Here is a 23,524-nt window from a genome sequence, read left to right as displayed (position 1 = left end):
GTAGCGCTCTTTTTTTTTTTTTTTTAAAGAAAATAGTATTATATTTTAAAACAATGTCAATGTCAATTTCCATTCTTTGATCACTGTATTGGAACCATACAAGGGACTGTTTTTAACTTAACATTATATAGGGATAAAGGGGCATTATCTTTGCAACTTATTTTCAAACAGTGTGGAAAAACAACTGTATTTGTATATATACAAGAGTGCTTCAAAAATTCCATGGAAAATGGAAGTAAAAGATAAGTTTATTTTGGTTAAAATCTTGGAGCATCATTCCTCGGTAGAAACACGCTTGGCACGCACCTTGGGGCCCTTGCTCCTGTGTCTGCCTCCCATCACTTCAGGGCTGAGTGGGGAATGGGGCCATCTGTGAGCCACAGGTGTGACCGTGGTGGGTGTTGAGTGGGGAATGGGGCCATCTGTGAGCCACAGGTGTGACCTTGGTGGGTGTTGGTCTGGTCTAGGGACACCTTGGCTCTCAGAACCTGAAGGTAGCAGCTTGTTCGTCTTTTTCCCCTTTGGTTAAGTATGATGGTCTCAGTACCTCTTCTCTCCTCTCTCACTGGCTCACTCTCCATAAGGAAAACTGAAACCGGGGCAGGTGCTTTGCCTAGCAGTTAGGACGCTGGTTGCAATGACTACATCCCATATCAGTGCACCCAGCTCTGGCTCTCAGCTCTGCCTTTCTGCTAATGCAGACCCCGGGAGGCAGCAGCGATTGGGTTCAGCTGCCCACATGGGAGACCTAGACAGTATTCTCAATTCTGTTTTGGCCATGGATTTTGTGGGCACTTGAGAAATGAAAGAGTGGATAGGATCTCGCTCTCTCTGTCTCTCAAATCAATACAATTAAGAAAAATTTATTTATTTCAAAGAGTTACACAGGTGTGTGTGTTTGGGGGGGTGTCTCCCCTCTGCTGGCTCACGCTCCAGATTCAGAGCTGAGCTGAAGCCAGGAGCCAGGAGCCAGTAGTGGTCTCCCACGCGGGTGCAGGGGCCCAAGCACTTGGGCCATCTTCCACTGCTTTCCCAGGCCATAGCAGAGCGCTGGATCGGAAGTGGAGCAGCCGGGACTCGAACTGGTGCCCATATGGGATGCTGGCACTGCAGGCTGCGGTAATCCCGCGGTCAAACTTCTCCACAGGCAGGTATTTTCTGACCAAGCGTTAATTCCCGAGGATGTTCTCCGTCTCCTTGTCTATAAAGGCGGGAGGAGAGCGGGGTTGCGCAGGCAGAGATGGGCCCCACGTCCTAGGCCGGGCTAGTCCGGGCCTACCCCAACTTCTCGGCCAAGTAAACAGCACTGGGCGCTGCACTTTGCTTAACCCTGGGAACTGGTCATCAGCCTTTGACCTCAGCCCTCCCCTCCTGGCCCGCCCCTCCCCCCTCCCGGCCTCTGGAACCTCAGGGAGCTTTAGAGCAAAGAACCAGTTTTCAGAGAGTGCCTCAGCGACACTGTCTCCACCTGCGCAGCCCGGGACGCGTGGCGACCATGTATTCCAGCGGGGCAGGAACCCGAGCGGCTGCTAAGAGGTAAGAGGGCGAGGCTTCCCTCGGCCTGCGGCCCTCACACGGAGGCTGACCCCGGCCCCTCTCGCTGGGGCTCGCCCTCCAAGAGTGGTCGGAAGCCGGTTCAAGGCCCCCTGCCGCCTCCCCGCCCCTCCCTTAGCCACACCTTAGGCTCTCGGCCGGGCCTTGAGAGGGCCTCTTCCTTCCCGTGAAGATGCCGTGCAGAGCATGCTTGGTCCGCCCCCTGGGGGATTCCAGGGCCTGCCTGCCTTCCAACGGGAGGGCGGCGAGGGCGAGTTGAACACGCGAGGGCCTCCTAACTCCCTTTGCTCCTCCTTCCGCCTGCTTGCCCCCTGCCCAAGATCCCAGTGACCTTCGACAAGAGGGCCAAGCCGGGTGCCCTCTCCGCCGTGGGACTCCTCCCTCCCCTGTCTTGGTCTGGTTTCCTGAGACGTTGAAGTGAAACGTCAGCTCCAGCAGCTTGGTTTCTCTTGGTCCTGTTTTTTTTTTTTTTTTTTTTTTTTTTTGACAGGCAGAGTGGACAGTGAGAGAGAGAGAGAGAGAGACAGAGAGAAAGGTCTTCCTTTGCTGTTGGTTCACCCTCCAATGGCCGCCGCAGCCAGCACACCACGCTGATCTGAAGCCAGGAGCCAGGTGCTTCTCCTGGTCTCCCATGGGGTGCAGGGCCCAAGCACTTGGGCCATCCTCCACTGCACTCCCTGGCCACAGCAGAGAGCTGGCCTGGAAGAGGGGCAACCGGGACAGAATCCGGTGCCCTGACCGGAACTAGAACCTGGTGTGCCGGCGCCACAAGGCGGAGGATTAGCCTAGTGAGCCGTGGCGCCGGCCTTCTCTTGGTCTTTAACAGAGCTCCCGGGTGCCCCCCCCCCCCATTTCTAATGTAGCTTAAGACAAAACGAGAAACAAAACACACTCAGGGGAGGCAGGGAAGGGTCCTCCCACTCTCTCGCTGCTTCCTGCTGCCTACCACCCTGCACCTGCTATGAGGCGCGGGGCTGGCCTCGGACCCTGCCGGGAGAAAGCCCCCTGACTGCACCCAGGCTCCAGGTGGCCCCACGCCCGCCCAGGAGACGCTTCAGTGAGTCCTGTCTGCGCTGCGTGCCTTTTTCTTGTTTTATTTATTTGCTTGTTTGAAAGGCAGAGAGAGAGATTTTCCAGATTCAGTCCTCAAATGCCCCAGGGACCCACACCAGCGGGAGGAAGCTCCCAGCCCACGTGTTTTCTACCAGAGACTGTCTCTTGGTGTGCTTTACTGAGTCCTACTTCTTAACTGCTAGTCTCACTAGCTCATTTTTTACAAGATGAGTTTCATATTGCTATTGAAAATGAAGCTATTGAAAATTCCAGAAAACAACAAAGGACGAGGTTCTGAACTACGTAGTGGCAGCAACTGGGAAGGAGCAAGCGTGCAGTGAGTGGCACCTGGGGTCAATCAGGTGAGAAGGCCAGGGTCCAGGAGGGTCCCATGCCTGAGCTGGAGCGTGTGAAGGAGAAGCAGGTGGGTGCGAGAGAAACACGCCTTCTGCAGGCCCCCAGGGCAAGTCTCCAGCAACTGTGGGGAGCTCTGCAGGAGATCAGGGCTGGAGCCAGGGATTGGGTGCCTTCAACACACAGATGCTCCTGCCCCTTTCCTCCTTACCCCTCCTATTGCTGAAATCTCTTGGCTGCTTCGATCAAATTTCTTCCTGTCCTTTAAGATCCAGCTAAATTCCATTATTGATGAGTGGGGCCTTCCCTAAACAGCTTCTGTAAGTGGCTCCCCCTACTGCCCTAACTCTTTTTTTTTTTTTTTTTTTTTTTGGACAGGCAGAGTGGACAGAGAGAAAGGTGTCTTCCTTTTCTATTAGTTCACCCCCCAATGGCCACTGCGGCCAGCGCACCCTGCTGATCCAAAGCCAGGAGCCAGGTGCTTCTCCTGGTCTCCCATGGGGTGCAGGGCCCAAGCACTTGGGCCATCCTCCACTGCACTCCTGGGCCACAGCAGAGAGCCGGACTGGAAAAGGAGCAACCGCGACAGAATCCGGCGCTCCAACCAAGACTAGAACCCGGGGTGCCGGTGCCACAGGCAGAGGATTAGCCTAGTGAGCTGCGGTGCCGGCTATCCCTAACTCTTCATTAAGCACTGAAGTTCCCAGCCTATTTTCTCCTGTGTGTTCCCTGTCATAAATGGAAATCTTTGCATTCTTTTTTTTTTTTTTTTAAAGATTTACTTATTTATTTGAAAGGCAGAGTTACAGAGACAGAAGGACAAAGAGGGGCTGGCACTGTGGTGTAGTGGATAAAGCCGCCGCCTACTGTGCTGGCATCTCATATGGGTGCCATCAAGTACTGGCTGCTCCTCTTCCTGTCCAGCTCTCTGCTGTGGCCTGGGAAAGCAGTGGAAGATGGCCCAAGTGCTTGGGCCCTGTACCCACGTGGGAGACCCGGAAGAAGCTCCTGGCTCCTGGCTTTGGATCGGCACAGCTCTGGCCATTGCGGCCATCTGGGGAGTGAACCAGCGGATGGAAGACCTCTCTCTCTGCCTCTGCCTCTCTGTAAATCTGACTTTCAAGTAAACAAATAAAATATTTAAAAAAGAAGAAGGCGGCGGCCATAGAGTGAGTGATAGATCTTCCATCCATAGGTTCACTTTCTAAATGGCCACAATGACCGGCCAAAGCCGGAGCCAGGAGCTTCTTCTGGGTCTTCCACGTGGGTGCAGAGGCCCAAGGACCTGGATCATCTTCCGCTGCTTCCCCAGGCTCATTAGCAGGGAACTGGATAGGAAGTAGAGTAGCCAGGACTTGAACTGTTGCCCATATGGGACATCGGAGCTGCGGGCCATGACTCAACCTGCTGTGCTGCAGTGTCGCTGGCCCCAAGCTTTGCATTCTTAATTTCTCCCAGTGTGGGCCCTTTAGCATTGGTTGATTAAGCTGTGGATTCTATTCCCAACCTGAGTCTATCCAGGCAAGTAGGACTACCCATTTGCAGAGAGTTGTCCTGGCCTCTTTTACTTGGTTCTGAGGCTTTGACCTTCCTCCTGGTCACATCACATGGGCTGGGACCGTGTGCTCTACTGAGGCAAGCCTGTAGCTGACCATTAGATCGGGGGTCCCCCAGCCTAGCCTAATTCAGCATTCTGTCTCCTTGTAGGAAGGTATGTCTTCTCTCCTTGCTGCTCGTTGGCCTCTGGGGCCGTGTGGCTTGTCACGAGAGCCCTGTGGAGGACATCTGCACGGCCAAGCCCCGGGACTTCCCTCTGAACCCCATGTGCATTTACCGTTCCCCAGAGAAGAAGGCAACGGAGGATGAGGGGTCAGAACTGAAGATCCCTGAGGCCACCAATCGTCGGGTCTGGGAACTATCCAAGGCCAATTCCCGCTTCGCCACCATCTTCTATAAGCACCTGGCAGACGCCAAGAAGGACAATGACAACATTTTCCTGTCACCCCTGAGCATCTCTACGGCTTTTGCGATGACCAAGCTAGGTGCCTGTAACGATACCCTCAAGCAGCTGATGGAGGTATCTTCCAAAGCCCTCGGCCGCCTCGTGCTGGGAGCATTTCGGGGCTCCCATAGGTCAATGACTGCTGAACCAAAAGGAGCTCAGTACGGGCTGTGCTTTCCTTTGAATCGTCACTTCACATGATTTCCTTTGAAAAGCTTTTTTTTCTTTTTTTAAATTAGGCAAGGAATGTCTCTTTATAAATCTGAGTGTCCTCTTTTGGGCTATTTTCAAATGGGGGGAGGCCTGTGTCTCTTCAACTTCTTCTTCTTTTTTTTTTTTTTTTTTTTGACAGGCAGAGTTAGACAGTGAGAGAGAGAGAGACAGAGAGAAAGGTCTTCCTTTGCCGTTGGTTCACCCCCCAAAGGGCCGCTATGGCTGGTGCACCGCGCTGATCCAAAGCCAGGAGCCAGGTGCTTCTCCTGGTCTCCCATGGGGTGCAGGGCCCAAGCACTTGGGCCATCTTCCACTGCACTCCCTGGCCACAGCAGAGAGCTGGCCTGGAAGAGGGGCAACCGGGACAGAATCCGGCGCCCCAACCGGGACTAGAACCGGTGTGCTAGCGCTGCAGGCAGAGGATTAGCCAAGTGAGCCGTGGCACCGGCCTTCTTAAACTTTCTTAATCATTCTTTCATTTCTGCGTTTGTTTATTTGATCATGTATACGTTTGTATTCAGCATCTCTGTGCCAGGCACAGAGCTCGCAGTTGCTGGTTTACTCCTTCCATGCCCACAGTAGCCAGGGCTAGGGCAGGCAAAGCCAGGAGCTGGGAACCCAACTCAGGTTTCTCATGTGGGTGGCAGAAATTCCATTGCTTGGGCCACCACTGCCACCTCCCAGGTCTGCATTAGCAGGAAGTGGATTTCAGAGTGGCCCATCCCCCTCCCTAGGGCGTTTAAAGCTATGATTTCTTTAGTTGCGTGAAAGCTTGGGGTAACTCATTACAGAGGGCTAAAGAGAACAACGAAGTTCATTGGCAATTGGCCACTAGAGGAGGGGTAAACACTCCTAAGAGCCACAGACTTTCGTGTCTTCAATAAGCGCTGTGTCTCATGCTGAAGATTCTTGTTCCTTCTAACTTAGGGGTGGGCATTTGGGGTAGTGGTTAAGACACTGCTTTGGATGCTGCCTCTTTCACTGGAGTGCTTGGGTTCAAGTCCTGGCTCCACGTCCAGTCCTAGCTTCCTGCTGATGTGCACCCTAGGAGACTTCAAGAAAGAAGGTAAGTTACCTGGGTCCCTGCCTCTCACATCGGAGACCGAGACTGACTTCCCAGCTCCTGCTCTGCCTGGCCCAGCCCAAGCTGGTGTGGGCATTTGGGGGTTGAACCAGCCTAGGGAAAAGCTCTCTTTCTGCCTCTGTCTCTCTTTCTTTGCCTTTCAAATAAACAAACATTTAAAGGGTCTACAGACACATAACACAGCCTTTTCTGGGCACTTTCTTGATCCATGAATATATCGGTATTGAGTCTCTGAGCATTTTCATATCCCCTCCAGGGCTCTTTCCCTTTCTAGGAGGAGAACAGAAAGAGAACAGTTTCTAAAGGCAGCATGTCCTTCTAACACAAGGTGCCATGTGTTGGAAAAGTGGGGTAGGACTGGATCTCTCTGATGAAAGAGAAACTTAGCACCAAGCTTTTGGTCGAAAACGGGATTAGAAACAAGAACAAAAGCAGGAAAACCAAAGGCAGAGAGCAAAACCAAAAGGCCTTTAGTAACCTTAGGAGAGAGCAGGGAAGAGGTGGGACGAACAGCCTCACCCATTTTGCCCTATCAGTGGTGACAATGGGTAGGGTAGGAGGCATTTCGGCGTCTGTGGCTATGACTACTACAGATGACCTGTAAGTCCTTTTCAACCTTGAGATTCTTGGATGCTGCGCCTGTTTAACCCCTTGCTGGTGAAATCACTGTTTATGTTTCTCACTCCCATCACCACCAATATCCCAGAACCCCCAAGAGCAGCTGAACCCAGTAGTGTTTGTTTCAAGGAGGAACACGCTGGTTCTCCCTCTGTCCAGCAGCAAGAGAACGTCTCCCGTTCCAGTAAGAAAACAACTAGGCGTTGGTCTAGAGCTTTCCGGAGACTTTAGATGGCATCCTAAGCTTGCTCTTTCCCCCTGTATCTCTCCTACCCTTTATTCTTTTATTCATTTAAAAAACAAGAAAGGTGGACATTTGACACCTAGGATGAGTTCCAACTCTACTTCTGATTCCAGCTTTCTGCTAATGTGCACCCAGAGAGGCTGTTGAGGTAGCCTGTGTACTTGGGTCTGGGTTCCTACCACCAGATGGAGTTCTGGGCTCCTGCCTTCGGCCTGGTCCAGCTCTAGCTGGTGTAGGTATTTGGGAAAGTAAACCAGTGGATAAAATCTCTCTCTCTCCCTCTCTCTCTCCTTCTCTGCTTTCCCAAAATAAATAAGTAATAAAAGAAAAAAAACATATGAGCTTAGCATCTATGCTGTGCAGGCACTAGGCTTTCTGGAGCTCACAACTGCTGAGGCTATCGGTGAGGGGCTGACCAGCCCTAGCCTACCACCCATGAGGCTACCCAAATAATCTACTACCATTTTGTTTTGTCTTCTGTAGGTTTTTAAGTTTGATACCATCTCTGAGAAAACATCTGATCAGGTCCACTTTTTCTTTGCCAAACTGAACTGCCGACTCTATCGAAAAGCCAACAAATCCTCCAAGTTGGTATCAGCCAATCGCCTTTTTGGAGACAAATCCCTTACCTTCAACGAGACCTATCAGGACATCAGTGAGGTGGTCTATGGAGCCAGATTGCAGCCCCTGGACTTCAAGGTGAGCTGCTGTTGTCATCCTTAACTTTAGCGTTCTTCCCCTCCATTCAGGGAAAGAAGAGGTGGAGATGCAGGGTCCAGATTGGCACTGCTAAGGTACCTGAATCCGGACAAAGAGCTGGCTACAACTTGGAACCCTAAAAGAACGCTTACTCTTTCTTGAAACCTCAGAAATCAATGGTATCTACGGCTTCCACTCTAGTGGCTGCTCTGAAAGAGTCATGTAAATAATCAGTCCTTGTTTCACCCACCCGCTTCAAATACATACCAAAGGCTACTGCGGAGACGCCTGTCCTGAGATCCATTATTTGATCTGCATAGTTACCGCGCCAGATACAACTGGCACATGATGCACATTATCATCTCCTCTTGTAGAGTCAGGAAGAAGGGACTACTAAGCTTTGGAACCAAGGAAAAATTATTCAGGCAGCGTTTCTCAGAGTTACTGACCGCAAGGGAATCCCTCTCCTCCACTTGCCCCTCAACCCACACCATCACATATTGTTCCACAGAACCTGCTGTGGAAACTACTTCTGAGGTTCAAGTTTCCAAAGTTAGGATAATATTTTGTATTCTTTTTCTCAGACTACGTTCTCCTCTTTTCTAACTCTTTATTTTCCTGTTTCTTTTTTTTTTTTTTTTGTTCCTTTTCTTATGATAATGTTTATTACTAACTGTGCAAAAGCTTCACGGCACTGGATAGGTACGTGCCCAGTTTGGGTTAGAGTGATAGCTTCTGAGCCAAATGGTGCAAAAGGGCAGAGAGAGAGAGAGAGAGAGAGAGAGAGAGAGAGAGAGAGAGGATGAGCGAAACAGAGCATATGAGGGAAGGAACTGCTGGCCGAGTGGCACAGGTGCTGAGGTTTGTCTCCTGTCCTTCTCAGGGAAATGCAAAGCTGTCCAGAGCAATCATCAACGACTGGATCTCCAACAAGACGGAGGGCCACATCAGGGACGTTCTTCCTGAAGACGCCATTGATGAGCTCACTGTCCTGGTGCTGGTTAACACCATTTACTTCAAGGTAGTGGACAGGCCCTGGAGACTCCCCAGGGACCTCCTCTTGCTGTTCACATCGCCCTCTCTCACACCAGCGAGCATCTAGAGCCGTTCTGGGAGCTCAGAGCCTTTCAGGCCCTCGCGGCTGGGCTGAGGTCCAGACCTGGGGCGGAGTATGCCCCTTCCACACCCAACCTGCCCACCTGCAGGGTATGCCTGGTGATAGATGCTCACTGCCATGTGACAGTTTCTGCTGCCTGGTTAACTCTGCTTTGAAATCCTGAACAGAACAGTCTACTGACAATCCTCACTGCTGAGATTCTCCCCCATATTCTGGGGCAGCTTCTACACTGACTCCAGGTTTGTCCTCCTGAAGGACAGACTCCCCGGCTCAGTTTGGACTTAGCTGAGACCTTGCTATTTGACCCTGCAGATGGCCTTATCTTACTCCAACAGTCAAGAAGTCTAGAGATAAATACATTTAAAAAATGAAAACAGAGTTGTGATGACGGTTCCAACTAATTATATTTGGTAAGGAGAAGGGAGAGGGCCGTGGGATGAACAGGCCACTAATACTCAGTGCAAGGCAGGTGGGATGGTGGCATGTTCTGCCCATCCTGGGACATGCTCCATATGCAGTCTTTCCTCCCACAGGCCCAGGAGTGCAGCCAGTCCCGCTGTTGTCAATGACTCTGTGTCCTGGGGTTTTCTTCTTGCCAAAAGAAGAGTAGGTTGTGTTCCCCTTTACACTTCATGGAACAGTTCAGCCCTCTGGAACCGCACAAGATCATGAAAGGCTTGGACCACTCAGATTCCTTAGGGTTTTTTTTTTTTTTTTTTTAATTATTTATTTGAAAGGCAAAGTACAGAAAGAGAGAGAGAGATCCAGAGAGAGAGATCTTCTAGCTGTGGTTCACTCCCCAAATGGCTGCAATGGCTGGGGCTGGGCCAGGCCAAACCCAGGAGCCAGGAGCTTCATCCAAATCTCCCACGTGAGTGCAGGGGCTCAAGTACTTGAGCCATCTCTGCTGCTTTTCCCAGGCGCATTAGTAGGGAGCTGGATCAGAAGTGGAACAGCCAGGACTCAGTGGTGCCCTCAGGGATGCCAGCATGTGGGCAGTGGCTTTACCCGCTATGCCACAACACGGGCCTCAGATTCCTTACTTTTAAATCCTGACTCTTCCATTTCTGAATGTGTGAATTCTAGTGAGTTACCTGTGATCTTTCTATGTCCCAGTTTCTGCATCTGTTAAGACAGTAATAACTGATATACCCATCTCACAGAGTTAATGAGGGGACTGAGTAAGTTAATGCTGGCAAAGTGCTTACAGCCATGCCTAGCACACAATAAGCATGCTATAAATACTAGCCATGACCAGCCGTTAGTTTTACAGATGAGCAACCACTGTTGGAAGAGTTAAATGACGCAGCATCAAAGGGCTGGAGAGAGATAAGGAATGATGGTACAGGGAGTCAGGCAGGATTCACTCCCTGCCCGGCAAAGCTTCCAGATCAAGCCCTGGCTTTGTTATTCCTGTCTGGCTTTTATTCATCAGGGGCAGAGCCTGGCACTTTGGAACTTGGTCCTTGAGAAAGAGATTGGTGGGGGTGCAGGCAATCCATATGGGTGCTGACTCTTATCCTGGCTGCTCTACTTCTGATCCAGCTCCCTGCTAATGGCTTCCTGGGAAAGCAGTAGAAAATGGTCCACATGCTTGGGTCCCTGCACCCACGTGGGAGACTTGGATCTGGGGAGTGAACCAGTGGATGGAAGACCACTCTCTCTCCCCTTCTGTCACTTCCTCTCTATGTGTAACTGACTTTCAAATAAATAAATTTTTTTAAATAAGTAAAAAAGTTGGCAGGAGACAGACAGCAGAAGGCAATTAAAGTCAAGAAGAGACTTGCGAAGATGCTTATAGGTTGTCCTTGATGTTAACTTTTATGTTTCTGATTATAAAAGCAATAGTCACTACCAAAAATCTGGGAAATACCGAAAAGTATACAGAAAAAAAAATCCACTCATAATTCCATCACTCTGGGACAGTCATGATGAACCCTTTTGTGGCTATCCTTCCAGTCTTTTCTCTTCATAATTATATCTGAACATAATGGTGATGTGAATGTGTCCTGTGTCAGCAAATTCTTTTGTTCTTGCTCTGTGACTCTCCCATCCGCGTCTTCCATGAAGGGTCTGTGGAAGTCCAAGTTCAGCCCTGAGAACACAAGGGACGACACATTCAACAAGGCCAACAAGGAGTCCTGTTTGGTGCCTATGATGTACCAGGAAAGCAAGTTCCGCTATCGGCAGGTGGAAGAAGGCACGCAGGTGCTGGAGCTGCCCTTCAAGGGTGACGACATCACCATGGTGCTCATCCTACCCAAGCCTGAGAAGAGCCTGGCCAAGGTGGAGCAGGAGCTCACGCCAGAGGTGCTGCAGGAGTGGCTGGATAAGCTGGAGGAAACCATGCTGGTGGTCTACTTGCCCCGCTTCCGCATCGAGGACAGTTTCAGCCTGAAGGAGAAGCTGGAGGACATGGGCCTTGTTGATCTGTTCAGCCCTGCCAAGTCCAAACTCCCAGGTCAGTGTGTGAAGGAATGGCTTCTCCTCTCTGTCCCCAAGGGGGTCTGGCCGAGTTCAAGAGCATGAAAACAGATGAACAACAGGCAGACCACCTGGATTCTGACCCAGTTCTGCTACCTTGTGGAAACGTCTTTCCTGAGGCCTTGCTTTCCTCTTCTGCAACAGGGGCGTTTGCTCTTGTATTTGCATGGGCACAGCTGGCACTGACACTGCATGACTCTGTATCTGATAAAGGAGAGGACGATATCGGAAATTGGGCCCCTAAAATTACATCAAAATGTGGCCCTTGGGGCCAGCGCCGTGGCTCACTTGGTTAATCCTCCGCCTCCAGCGCCGGCATCCCATATGGGCCCCGGGTTCTAGTCCTGGTTGCCCCTCTTCCAGTCCAGCTCTCTGCTGTGGCCCGGGAAGGCAGTGGAGGATGGCCCAAGTGTTTGGGCTCCTGCACCCGCATGGGAGACCAGGAGGAAGCACCTGGCTCCTGGCTTCGGATCGGTGCAGCGCCGGCCGTTGTGGCCATTTGGGGAGTGAACCAATGGAAGGAAAACCTTTCTCTCTGTTTCTCCCTCTCACTGTCTGTAGTTCTGTCAAATTAAAAAAAAAAATGTGGCCCTTAAAGTTCCCCATAAGTCCCATCTGGGATGTTACCAGAATTTGGGGTGCCATACGATATCACCATATACTTATTAATAAATCCCCAATATTAATAAGCCCAAGAGGTTTCTTGCCTAATATTTAGAGAATTCTAAATACCAGCATAAATGAGACAGCATGGTACATTTTTAGCTTTTATTTAGTGAGAAAGATGCATAGGAGAGAGAGAGCTTTATCTAAGAGAGAGAGTGGTAAATCTGGGTTCATACGGAGCACTAGGGTGGCCTGAAGGCCATGCGCCCTGGAGGCACAGGGCTACAGCCAGCCCCCTCCTGGCAAGAAGCCAGGGAAAATAAGCAAGCAGACACACCATGTCCCAGGCTTTTAACCCACTTCCAGAGGGGAGTGGTTAATTAACCTGATTGGCCGGTGGGCACTCAGCTGTGGCCAGTAGGGGCATGAGGTCACACAAGGGCGTGGCGATGGCATGATTTTCCAGCTCACAAACCTAATCGATTTTAACCTGTATTCCTGCCTTACTTCAAGGAGACCAGAATTTGGAAAGACATTGGAGTTCAGAGCAAAGAGTCAGATGTTAAGATATTAAGAGACACCTAGGTCCCTCAAAACAGGCCTTGTTGACATTTAGCAGTTTTTGCCTGGCATCCCATATCCTCTCCTTACGATCATGTCACTTGGGCAGATGCAGCTGGCCTTTTCCCCTCCTGTGATACTTGTGTAATGGTGTTCAGTTGGTGCAGCTCCTCCAGTCCACCATCTTGTAAAGTCAGGCATTAAAATAGCTTTCTAAAATGTAAGTTTACAATGTCTGGTAACTGGATTTATCTTCACAGGGCTGCCTTTAAACTAAACTCCCTCAATTTAACAAAATGTTGCCAAACCAGAAAGATACTCTTACTACCTGTGGAGTAAGTTTTTCTTTAAGAGTCCCCCCCTTTCTGCTGCAAAGAGATGAAGCATGAGATTAAATTCACAAGACAAAGTCAGGATGGACAGCCCAAAGTACTTTATTATTATTATAGATTTTATGTATTTACTTGAGTGGCAGAGTTACAGAGAGAGGGAGAGAGATAAAGGTCTTCCATCTGCTGGTTCACTGCCCAAATGGCTGCAATAGCCAGAGCTGAGCTGATCTGAAGCCAGGAGCCAGGAGCTTCTTCTGGGTCTCCCGCTCAGGTGCAGGGGCCCAAGGATGTGGGCCATCTTCCACTGCTTTCCCAGGCCATAGCAGAGAGTTGGATTGGAAGAGGAGCAGCCGGGACTTGAACTGGCACCCATGTGGGATGCAGGCGCCTCAAGCAGAGACTTACCCCCACTAAGCTACAGCGCTGTCCTCTTTATTATTTTTGAAAAGGCCCCAAAGGGCCTCTTAATTCAGGCTCAGTTCCTGCCTATGGCTTGAAGTCCGCTTTCTCCCATTTCAGAGCCTTCTGTCTTCCTTCCAGGCATTGTTGCGGACAGCAGGGATGACCTCTATGTGTCTGATGCATTCCATAAGGCATTTCTGGAGGTGAGTACACCGCCTTCCTGCCTCTCTGCTTTTCAGTACATCAGTACTTCATGTGTTCATCACCTTGGAGAAATTATTACTACCTTGGATCTTGTCTCACATGGAAGAAGAATTTCCAAGCAGAGAGATTTAAAAAGCAAGATTATTAGAGTCAAAGACCTCCAGCCAGAGTGGTCTGGAGGGGGGTTTCCAAGAGAGAGAATCCCAAAGTGGCTGAGTTTTAAGCACAATTTTGACTGACATTCCGTTACTGGGGCGGGGGGGGGGGGGGTACCCATCAAAAGACCTGATTTACAATTCTTTATCCTAACTGGGCTTGCTCTAGAGTGTAAAACAAAAAGCCATGCAGGAGGGTGGGACAGGTAACTAGTTTTCACAGTGAACTGTGAGCTCAGGAGGATGGAATCACCACTCCCTTGCTATACAAGGTAAATCTGCAGATTCCTATGGGAAGAGGGCGGACATTTTGTTCTTGCTAAAGATAGCCTTTTGGGGGAAGCAAGCATTCTACACCCAAATTCCACTGGGACCACCCTGATTGCCTATTTACCCATCTGACTGCTTACAGTTCCCCTGGATCTTATAGCACAGATAGCAGATGTATGAAAGTCAGAACACAACTGGCCAGCGCCATGGCTCAACAGGCTAATCCTCCGCCTTGTGGCGCCGGCACACCGGGTTCTAGTCCCGGTCAGGGTGCCGGATTCTGTCCCAATTGCCCCTCTTCCAGGCCAGCTCTCTGCTGTGGCCAGGGAGTGCAGTGGAGGATGGGAGACCAGGAGAAGCACCTGGCTCCTGCCATCGGATCAGCATGGTGCACTGGCCGCAAGCGCGCCGGCCGCAGCGGCCATTGAAGGGTGAACCAACGGCAAAAGGAAGAGCTTTCTCTCTGTCTCTCTCTCTCTCACTGTCCACTCTGCCTGTGAAAACAAAAAAAGAATACAACTGTGGAAACTGCATGTACCCAATGTCCCTGAGACCCATAATCTGTAGGCCTCTTCAGCTTCCCCTGAAACCCTCCTGGTCCAGTTGTACTGTCTCCCCTACAGCAGTCAGTTCGGGACACACACACTCAGGGTGGGGTGACACAGGAAAGGCAGCCAGTACAGGCCACTGAGAAGGAATTCAGATAAGGAGACCAAGGAGATTACTGGGGCCATGGACGCTCACAGGAGTGTTAATAAAATGGAGAGCATCTAGGAAGAAGAGAGTGACCGTGGTTTACTTTTTGGGGAATTTGGACAATGGGAGCACCGGCATAATTGCAGCGGTTGAAAAGCAAATGGAAGGGGGAACTACTGGGTGTGGATCAGTGTGTTCCAGAGAACTACAGCACAAGACTACACTCGAGGATACAAAACATTAAGTGCTCAGACCAAATGTGTATCTCCTTCCTGAGCGAGTGACACTACACATCGGTACGCTGAGGTCTGAGAATCCCCAGTGACAACTACAGTTGAATACTGCTTAACCTAGTGTTCCCCCAGCTGAGGTGGGCCTGCAGCCCTGTGTTAGAGTAAATCCAGTGGAGCCTGTTTGGAAAAGAGGTGCAGCATAGACAGGAGGCAGTGTACGAATTTATAGCCAGATCGAGTTTATTCAGAGAAAATACATTTGTAGAGGTGGGTGACCAATGGCTGGCGTACACATGCCCCGACCCCCAGGGGCTGGGCCTTTCATATTTTAGGAGGGCTAGTGAAGGGGGTGGGGTAGGGGGCAGCAGGCAGAAGTGAATTCCTGGAACTGATCTTTCAGGTGGTTTTGGAGGGTGGAGGGTGGGGTATGAAGACAATAGGGTGTGAGACCCAACTGAGCTTCAAGGGCAAGGAATAAATTCCTATCGTTTGGGCAATGAGCAAGAATGGCTGAGGCTTATGTCTGCTCCTTCAGAGCTGTGTTCAGCCTAAGGAGCTTCTGGTCCCCAGACCAGTAGTAAAACTATGGATCCATAGCATTAGGAATCTGGGGCACTTGGGATGCAGCCTGAGTCTGTTTATTTACAAAGCACCTCAAGGGATTTTGATGTACAACTGGAATTGGGAACCACTGATGGAGACTGTCTTTTGGGCAGCCAGCCTGTGAGGGAAAGGTCAGTGTTAACAAAGTTCAAAGATTGTGGTCAAAGAAGAAGGTTTGAGCTCACGAACTAGTAAATACAGTAACAGGGTCCATGCTAAGTGAGGACTGTTTGGTTCCGAGGAGAGTGGAGGGATTAAATGATAAGAGGGAATCAGTAAGACTGAGGGATCTTGGTCTTGCCAGTGCTCCAGTCTGCTCATAAATTTAGTCTTAGAGAGCCTGAGATGGATAATATGGGGAGACAGGGGATAGGAAGGAGAGAAGACCAAGAGAGGAAGGAATAAAACAGAATTAACTAGTTCCACCAAGCTCAGGGATCTGAAGTATTTGCATTAGGAGGCAGGTACGGTTTTAGTGATATTCTGGGTTCCCAGGCAACACTTTCTGGGGTGGCCTTCCCTCTAGACCTATGCCATGTCTGCTCGTCAGCCAAGTTCCATCTGTTACCGCAGGAAAGCCACATCCATTCCAGCCAGAGGATCCTGCTCTTTTCATAAGCTTTATGATCCAAGTGGAGTAGTTACATCTGAGATTTTGATACTCCAAGAATGAACCCATTTCAACTCTAGAGCTATGATCAGTCAGAATCTTTGTCAGTAGCTGGTACAGAATGATCCTTTTTTTTCTTTTTAAATTTTTATTACTTATTTGAGAGAGAGAGAGAGAGAGAGAGAGATATGGAGCATGCTCTCTGAATACCCACAACAGCTGGGGCTGGGCCAGGCCAAAGCCAGGAGCTGGGAATCCATTCAGGGTCTTCCATGTGGGAGTCAAAGATCCAACCTCCTGAGCCATCACCTGCTGCCCTCTAGGGTGTATCTTAGAAAGCCAGAGTCAAGTAAAGAGCTGGGGACCTGCACTCTGATACGAGGTGCAGGTGTCTTAAGGAACCTGCCCCCCAGATAATCCTCTGTAACATCATGTACAATGCTTGTCAGCCAGTAATGTGGCAACCTCAGGTACATGCTAGCTCAGGGGTTACATGAAGGAACTATCTTGCAATAGCAAGTACCTAGCACCAGGCTTGGACATGTTGTGTTCCGGATTGCCCAGATAGAAAGAACCAGCAAGACTCACCGAAGTGCAATGAACAAAGGGACTCTATTTGTAGGTCTAGCATGCTGGGGCCCTGGCCTCCTGTGCAGTGCAGTGCTGGGAGACCAGGACCCCCTTCTCTTTGTTCCCAGGGTTTTTATAGTCCCTGGGCAAACAAGTATTACGTCCTCATTCCTTCTTTCCCCTGGTCCTGCCGGACCAAGGCCAGCCCACCTTATTGGTTGCCCCCACCTGGTCCTGCGGGACCAAGGACTGCCCAGTGTCAGGTTTCATCCTGGGCCTAGCCAGTTCCTTTGACTTGTGAGAAGCCTGTCATGTCTGGCCTCTCACAGGACAAACACAAGTGCATTCCATTTACCAGGCAAAAGAATGGGCAAAAGTAGAGTTCTGGAGGGACCACAACCTGGCTGAGGTGCACTGGCTACTGAGAAATAAGTAACATCGCGAAGAACTGCTGTAGCTGTGAGTGACTGATCTGCCATGCTGAAGTGCAGAGTAGCTAATGGAGCAGTTTTGTTTCCTGTGTGACCTGCAGGTAAATGAGGAAGGCAGTGAAGCAGCAGCAAGCACTGTCATCGGGATTGCTGGCCGTTCGCTGAACCTTAACAGGGTGACCTTCAGGGCCAACAGGCCCTTCCTCGTTCTCATAAGGGAAGTGGCTCTGAACACTATTATCTTCATGGGCAGAGTAGCCAACCCGTGTACTACCTGAAGTATTCTTACTCTTTGTACCTCTTCTATTTTGGTTTGTGAGTAGAACTAAAAATAAACACAACTGCTCCCATCTCACAATTGGGAATGGATTTTGCAACCGAAAATGAAGACAAAGAAAGGAGAAACAGAGATGCGATTGGGTATTGGTAAAAATGATTTCTTCATTGTTATCCACACAGCGACCACATCTGGGCTGGGAAAGCCAAAGGAGACAACTCACTGCTTCCGCTGGAAATAGTAGGCACCCTGAAAGGGCAGGGGAGCTAGACTTCTCAGTATGCCCATGACACTACAAATCCCAAAACATTTAAACAAATTAATCTCTACATACAGGAAAGACAGACTCAAACTGAGTATTAAATCATTTAATTCTCAAAACCACTCACATGCATAATGTTCTTTTACACAGTGTTAAAATAAAGAGGAAAATGCATTTTTATACAAACAGAATTTCAAGTATACATTAATAGACTTTACTAACCAAGTTGCTAAGATTTCATTCACATTGTTCTTAAAGCTGTTCAACGAGAAAGCTTTTGCTAAACTGCCTTAAATATGTTTATATAAACCCCTATCTTCACTCTCTTTGACTCTCCCTCCCCAACCCTCATCTCTGCCCACCCTCCCCCACACAACAGGGCTCCCGGGGCCCTAGGAGACATGCTACCCCACAACTATTGGCTTGTCATCCGGGAAGGACAGAAAACAGGAGGAGAGACTGAGAATGCCTTTCAGATCAAGGGAGAACAAAGCTGATACTCAGAAAGGACACGACACGAATCAGGATCAGGATCCTGTCTCAAAGCCTTTGTGTTTTCACCTGACTTAAAAAAAACCAAACTCAGCATCCCACAAAACAAGTAAGTTTCCAAAAATTTGGTAGCTGAGGAAATCATACTATTTTTTTTTTTCCATTAGTGAAACATGGTTGTTCTTTCTCCCTTTGTCAGGGAGCAGGGGCAGCTTGGAAGTGGGTATTATCTGTGTGTTCACGTGAACGAATGCGGCTCATCTCCCAGGCTCTGGCAGTTCTCCCTCTTGGACTCTCCTAAGTAGAGTTCCTGGCTTCAGGGCCAGGAACAGCCTCTCTCCTTAGGAATTAAAGTGCGTTCTGTTTCCAGGAAAAGGGGAGGGGAGAGGTGGTTACCCTTAAATGATAATGATTAAAGGAGGTTAGGGTGACAGAACACCCTATTCCTATATAAGTATTTATAATTAAGGACATAATAAAAACCAGGTATTCTGAGGAAATAAGATGCACAAAGCCAGTCCAGCACCCTCTGTGGTGCAAGGGGGCCTTTTCTGAGGCATCTCTACTACATGAATGGAGTAACTGCTTCGTAAGAGACACAAATCTCAAATGAGTTTTTTCAAAGGGAAAAAACAGATTGGCAGTTTCTTAAAAATACTCTATCCCATTCCCTTTCAGGGATAACAACATTTTAGAAATTGATTGTCTGTTTTTAATATGAATCCTTGATTAGCAAGTTGCAAAAAACATTTAGTTAAGTTTGTTGCTTATAAATACTGTGGTAGCCTTTAGAAACTCAGGAAGAGGCAGGCACAGTTGACTTTTGCTATCAGTCAGCATCAGTGAGGGGAAGTGGAAATTTCCTATGATATCTTTATTTGATAGCTGCCAGCATCATCTTATTTTCTATATTCCTATAAATGCTTTACTATTTCTTGGGGGCAGGGGGGAATCCCAAGAGTTTCCCAAAGAGAAGTAAATGCTACATTATCAGCTGTACGAAGAAGTGATAGGGCTCAAGATGAGAAGGGGAACTTGTCCTGGATTCTGGCCTCTGAGTCCAGTGTGATCTGCTTTTCACAGTGACCAGTGGGAAGGCACAGTGCCAGGGACATGTGATGGGAGGCAGCTGCCACCCATCATATCAGCACCATAGAGTACAGTTGAACAGATTTCTTTCAGACTATGTCCATCTGAAGGAAATCAAATTTCTGCTACATTGACTTTTCTATCTGAGCCCTCAGCCTTCTCTCTCCTTTCAGAGGCAGAACAGGAGAGGGTCCCAGCCTGAAGCACTGAAGAGCCACAGCATCTAAGCATTCTTGCAACACACTGAACTGGCTGCCAAAACGGAGTGCTCTGGTTTTCAGACTTTTTTTAACAAGGGAAAGAAGCCACTGGTTCCCGATTTAAGTGGTAGATCTACATAGCTCTGCCACCAGATCACAGGACAATGCAATGGGCTCAGGTACACAGACCACAGCATTTGCAAAGCTAATGCACTGAGATAGAACACAGTTCTTCTGCCTGTGGTTTGGAGGTAGGGGGATAGGGCAAGCTGTGAAATCAGTCAGATAGTGTTTGTTTAGCTATTTCAGAAAAGACTGTCTAGGGGTTTAAGAGGAATCAGCAAGCCAACTAATTAGGGCAGAAGAACTTGACCAAATTTCACAGTCCTGATAAGGAATTTCTGTTAAGAAATTTCTTTCATTCTTTGCTTCAAATATGGTACAAGTTTATATATTTATCTTTTACCATTACTTCCCCAGCCCTTCCCTCTACTCTTCCCCTCAAAAATCTTAAAATCCAGTGTGGTAGAATTTGCATAAAGTACAGCAACATTCACAGTACTCACAGCATTCTTCAGTACAAAGATACTAAGGGGTTACTCTCTTTAGGGGCCCAAAGGCTACTGCTTTTCTATTCCAACCAACAGGGAGCCTTCAGCACAATTTCTAAGGCATAGGAGGCATCTTCTCTGACACTGCGGTATTTACATGGTAAGCAAAAGCCAGGCCTTACTGCTACTTCAATGAAATTTCATAGTCTGGTGCTAATTCATTCCTTTACACCAACCAACTTTTCTCTTGGCCTACTGTTTCTCCTTGCACACAGCACCTATTTGTAGTTCAAATTCCTGATTATTTTTAGACGATATATGAATTAAATTTCCTGTGGTGTCCAAATACTCTCAGAAAAGAGACTGTTACTTTGGAATTTGCTCTTTAAAACAAATTCCTTCTATGAGTTAGAAGTCAGCTGATAACCTAGTTTCAACAGCAGTTCTCATTTTTAATGGGTAATGAAATAATTCTTCCCTATTACCATGTGCCATGTATGAGGAGGTCGCCACGGGTAGGTAACAAACTGTGACAGGTTTTAAAATATCTTCACTATCTGGAGTGAGAAGAATGGAAACTATGGAACCTCATTTGGAAATCAATGGATAAAGATGCTGAAATGACCCCTTCCACGTGTAATAATATTTAGGAATATTTAAGCCTTAGCTACTTCAACTCATTCACAAAGAATCAAGGAAAATGAAAGTCACTTGGCACTGAGATTCCACTTAGAAGCCAAGACTAGGAGACATAATCAGATATCTCACTATCATCCCAGACAGGATTCTTTTTCCTCTCCATTAACTGAATGCTACTTGTTTATTTTACAAAGAGAAATCACCCTAGGCAGCTTGCATTTGGCTCTTTTAATAAATTCAAGTGCTCTATTTCAGCTAGCAGAGTTAAGCTCTCTCCACTGAAATCACATGTGCAAAGGAAAGGGATTCTAGGGAAAACACTTAACTTATGTATGCATACTTTGTATTTGGTATAGAGAGTTAAGTGGATGAATAGCAAGCTCTCCTCTTGAATTACTTTGAGGACAAATGGATGATCCACTTTACCATCTGACCCTTGTTAAGTTTTAAATTGAGAGTCATGCCTGGGCAACAATAAGGATCTCTTATGTCACAGACTTCTAGATTGAATTTATCTTGCCAAGGACCAATAAGGATTACCTAGGCAGTGATTCTTAACTGTGGCTGCCCATAAGACTCATCTAGGAGCTTTTAAAGCCCAGACTGTGTAACAGACCAATTAAATGTCAATGTCTAGATGGGATCCCAGGCCAGTTCTACTCTGAAGCCTTAAATGGGTAACTACTGGCCTAGGTTAACTGGTTCTGTAATAAAAAGCTTAAGTCCAGTGTTCACCCAACTCAGAGGCAAGAAAGTTAAGAATCCAAGGTTTACTTCTGGATTCGTGGATTTAACATGCCTCAGTGAAATCATCTAGGCATTTCTACTTATCTGCTTTTAAATAAATCACTTTGGTTATAATCGGCAGTAATATCAACAGTGAAATAATAATTTAGGGATGATTGCACCTTAAGTATGTGTTACAGCAAAACATCAGGGGACAGGCCTAGGGCAAGACTCTGGGTACAAACAATAAGCCAGAGAAAAAATTTTCTTAAGCAGGAATTAATTCCTTCGTCTAGGATATTAGCATGGCTTATATGCTGAGAACTAGTCTACCTTTAAAACCCTCCTGCTGGGAGGGGAACCCAGCTGTGAATAGATTCGTATGATTTTTCTCAACCTCATATCCCTGTAAGATTCATACTATATTTGGTCAGAGATTATTACATCAGTTATCACTTGTGAGTAATGCTTGTCTCATTATTTGGAATTTCACATTCTCTTTATCACCATTGCCCTATCTAAAGTTACCAGAAAGTAAATACTTATTATTACCTAAAACACAGATGCCAACCTCTAAAAATCTGAAAACGGGTCTCTTCCTTTTTCACTCCTAAGCAAAGAATCCTGATTTAGACATTACAACCAGTCAGCATGTTAGAATGAAAAGGTGGGAAGTACTGTAGGGTAACTGTCAAATGGCCGACAGTCCCTCCTCAGCTGTTAACAAATGTTTCACAGGTAAGTAAAGCTGACCTGGTTCAGTGTATAGTGCCTCAAACAGTAAATCAGTTGAGTGCTACAACTGCATTTACAGATTATTAGGTGGTCTGCCTAATGGCATTTTATAACTGAAGCTTTCAACTGAGGCTATCTTGACTATTAAAAATGATACTGGCATAAAAGAAAGAATATCTCTTTGGAGTGACTAAAAGCAAAACACGTCATTCAAAAACCCATGTCATGCATATCTCTATGTCAGATATTGGCAGAAGGCTCATTATCAGGAAAATATGATTTAAACTCCAGTCCCCCCAAAATGGACTGCAAAATGATAATTACAAAAGAAATTAGGGATTCAAACAAATGTTTCACATCATTAAAAAGAGTTGAGTGCATTTTAAAAGACCAACAGAAATACTCCACCTTCCCTGGGTACTCTTGCCAAATAGAAGCCAGTGGATAAACACACTAAACCCAAGTATTCTGACACTGTTTGATTTGGGCAATAAATTGAACACTAACATCAAATCGTGACAAGAATTTCATGTTGTGAACTCCCTGTTTTAGGTTCTGGCTTTCCTTTGCTTGTTATAAAAACTACACTCTTGCTTCAGCCAAATGTTCAGAGGTAGAGCTGAAGTGAGTATACAAAAGAATCGGGGTGGACAATGCCCAAGAGCTACAGGGCAATCTTGAATGCTCAGTCAGTAGTGGGAGGTAGAATTTTTACAATGACTTTTCTGCCTTCATTAAACTTCTTTTCTCATATACACACAAACTCTCATACATGTAGCTGACAACTCACAGCAATATTGCAACTCACAACAGCACACCTATCACAACAGCCATGTTCAACTAAGTTTGTATTAAATTCCAACCCTTCTCAGGTAGATGCAAGCCAAGATTCTTTTTTTTTTTTTTTGAGGTCCCTCCTTTTGCCAGGTTTTAACACTTTAACACCTACCATCGCTAAATACAAAAGCTACACTACATGGGTGCATTGTGTTACAACAGCTTTATAAATAGAAAGTGCAAGAAATAATTTTTTTAGCTAAAATACAAAGTAACAAAAAGCTCTCATGGCCTACTATGCCAAGAATTTTCATTTTTAGAATCAGTGATACAGTTAATAAAATGCTTCTATGCTACCAGTCACGGTGAATGAGTAAATACATTTCTAAACGTGTATTTATAAAAAAAAGATATTAAGAAAATAGCCAAACTTCCCACAAAAAGTTATCTGCATGAACTCTTAGTATACTACTTTATGTTCAATGCACATGCATATATAATTGAATTATATTAGTGTTATTTTTGTTGGGCCAGTTTTCAAAAAAAGAAAACAGGCTCAAAAAAATTCAAGTTACATATTTAAAGTTATTTTTGTAAAAATATTAGATATATCATATAAATTCTAAATATTTCTGCTATCTGATAGCCATTCTACAGGTGGATCTAAGTCACATTTCAGTG

General features: G+C 47.3%; 2 protein-coding genes across 2 annotated transcripts in view; one reads left to right on the top strand and one right to left on the bottom strand.

The window, feature by feature from the left end:
- ZBTB37 (zinc finger and BTB domain containing 37) overlaps positions 1-23,524 on the bottom strand; it is a 53,567-nt gene that overhangs the window by 2,352 nt on the left and 27,691 nt on the right. The window lies entirely within an intron of this gene.
- On the top strand, positions 1,379-17,453 carry SERPINC1 (serpin family C member 1). The gene is made up of 7 exons (XM_002715030.5): positions 1,379-1,536; positions 4,669-5,038; positions 7,606-7,821; positions 8,705-8,842; positions 11,009-11,399; positions 13,462-13,526; positions 17,197-17,453. Exons 1-7 carry the CDS (start codon positions 1,496-1,498, stop codon positions 17,371-17,373), a joined length of 1,398 nt encoding a protein of 465 aa, XP_002715076.1. The 5' UTR covers positions 1,379-1,495; the 3' UTR covers positions 17,374-17,453.

This window comes from Oryctolagus cuniculus, chromosome 7, assembly GCF_964237555.1.
Source record: "Oryctolagus cuniculus chromosome 7, mOryCun1.1, whole genome shotgun sequence".
Taxonomy (NCBI): Eukaryota; Metazoa; Chordata; class Mammalia; order Lagomorpha; family Leporidae; genus Oryctolagus; species Oryctolagus cuniculus.
The sequence above is the reverse complement of the archived record's forward strand: the minus strand, read 5'-3'. Positions and strand labels throughout refer to the sequence as shown.

Excerpts from the sequence above, each read along its gene's own strand:
- SERPINC1 (XM_002715030.5), top strand. The coding sequence starts at position 1,496 with ATGTATTCCAGCGGGGCAGGAACCCGAGCGGCTGCTAAGAG. Across the intron at positions 5,039-7,605 it reads CCCTCAAGCAGCTGATGGAG|GTTTTTAAGTTTGATACCAT; the intron begins GTATCTTCCAAA and ends TGTCTTCTGTAG. Across the intron at positions 11,400-13,461 it reads TGCCAAGTCCAAACTCCCAG|GCATTGTTGCGGACAGCAGG; the intron begins GTCAGTGTGTGA and ends TCTTCCTTCCAG.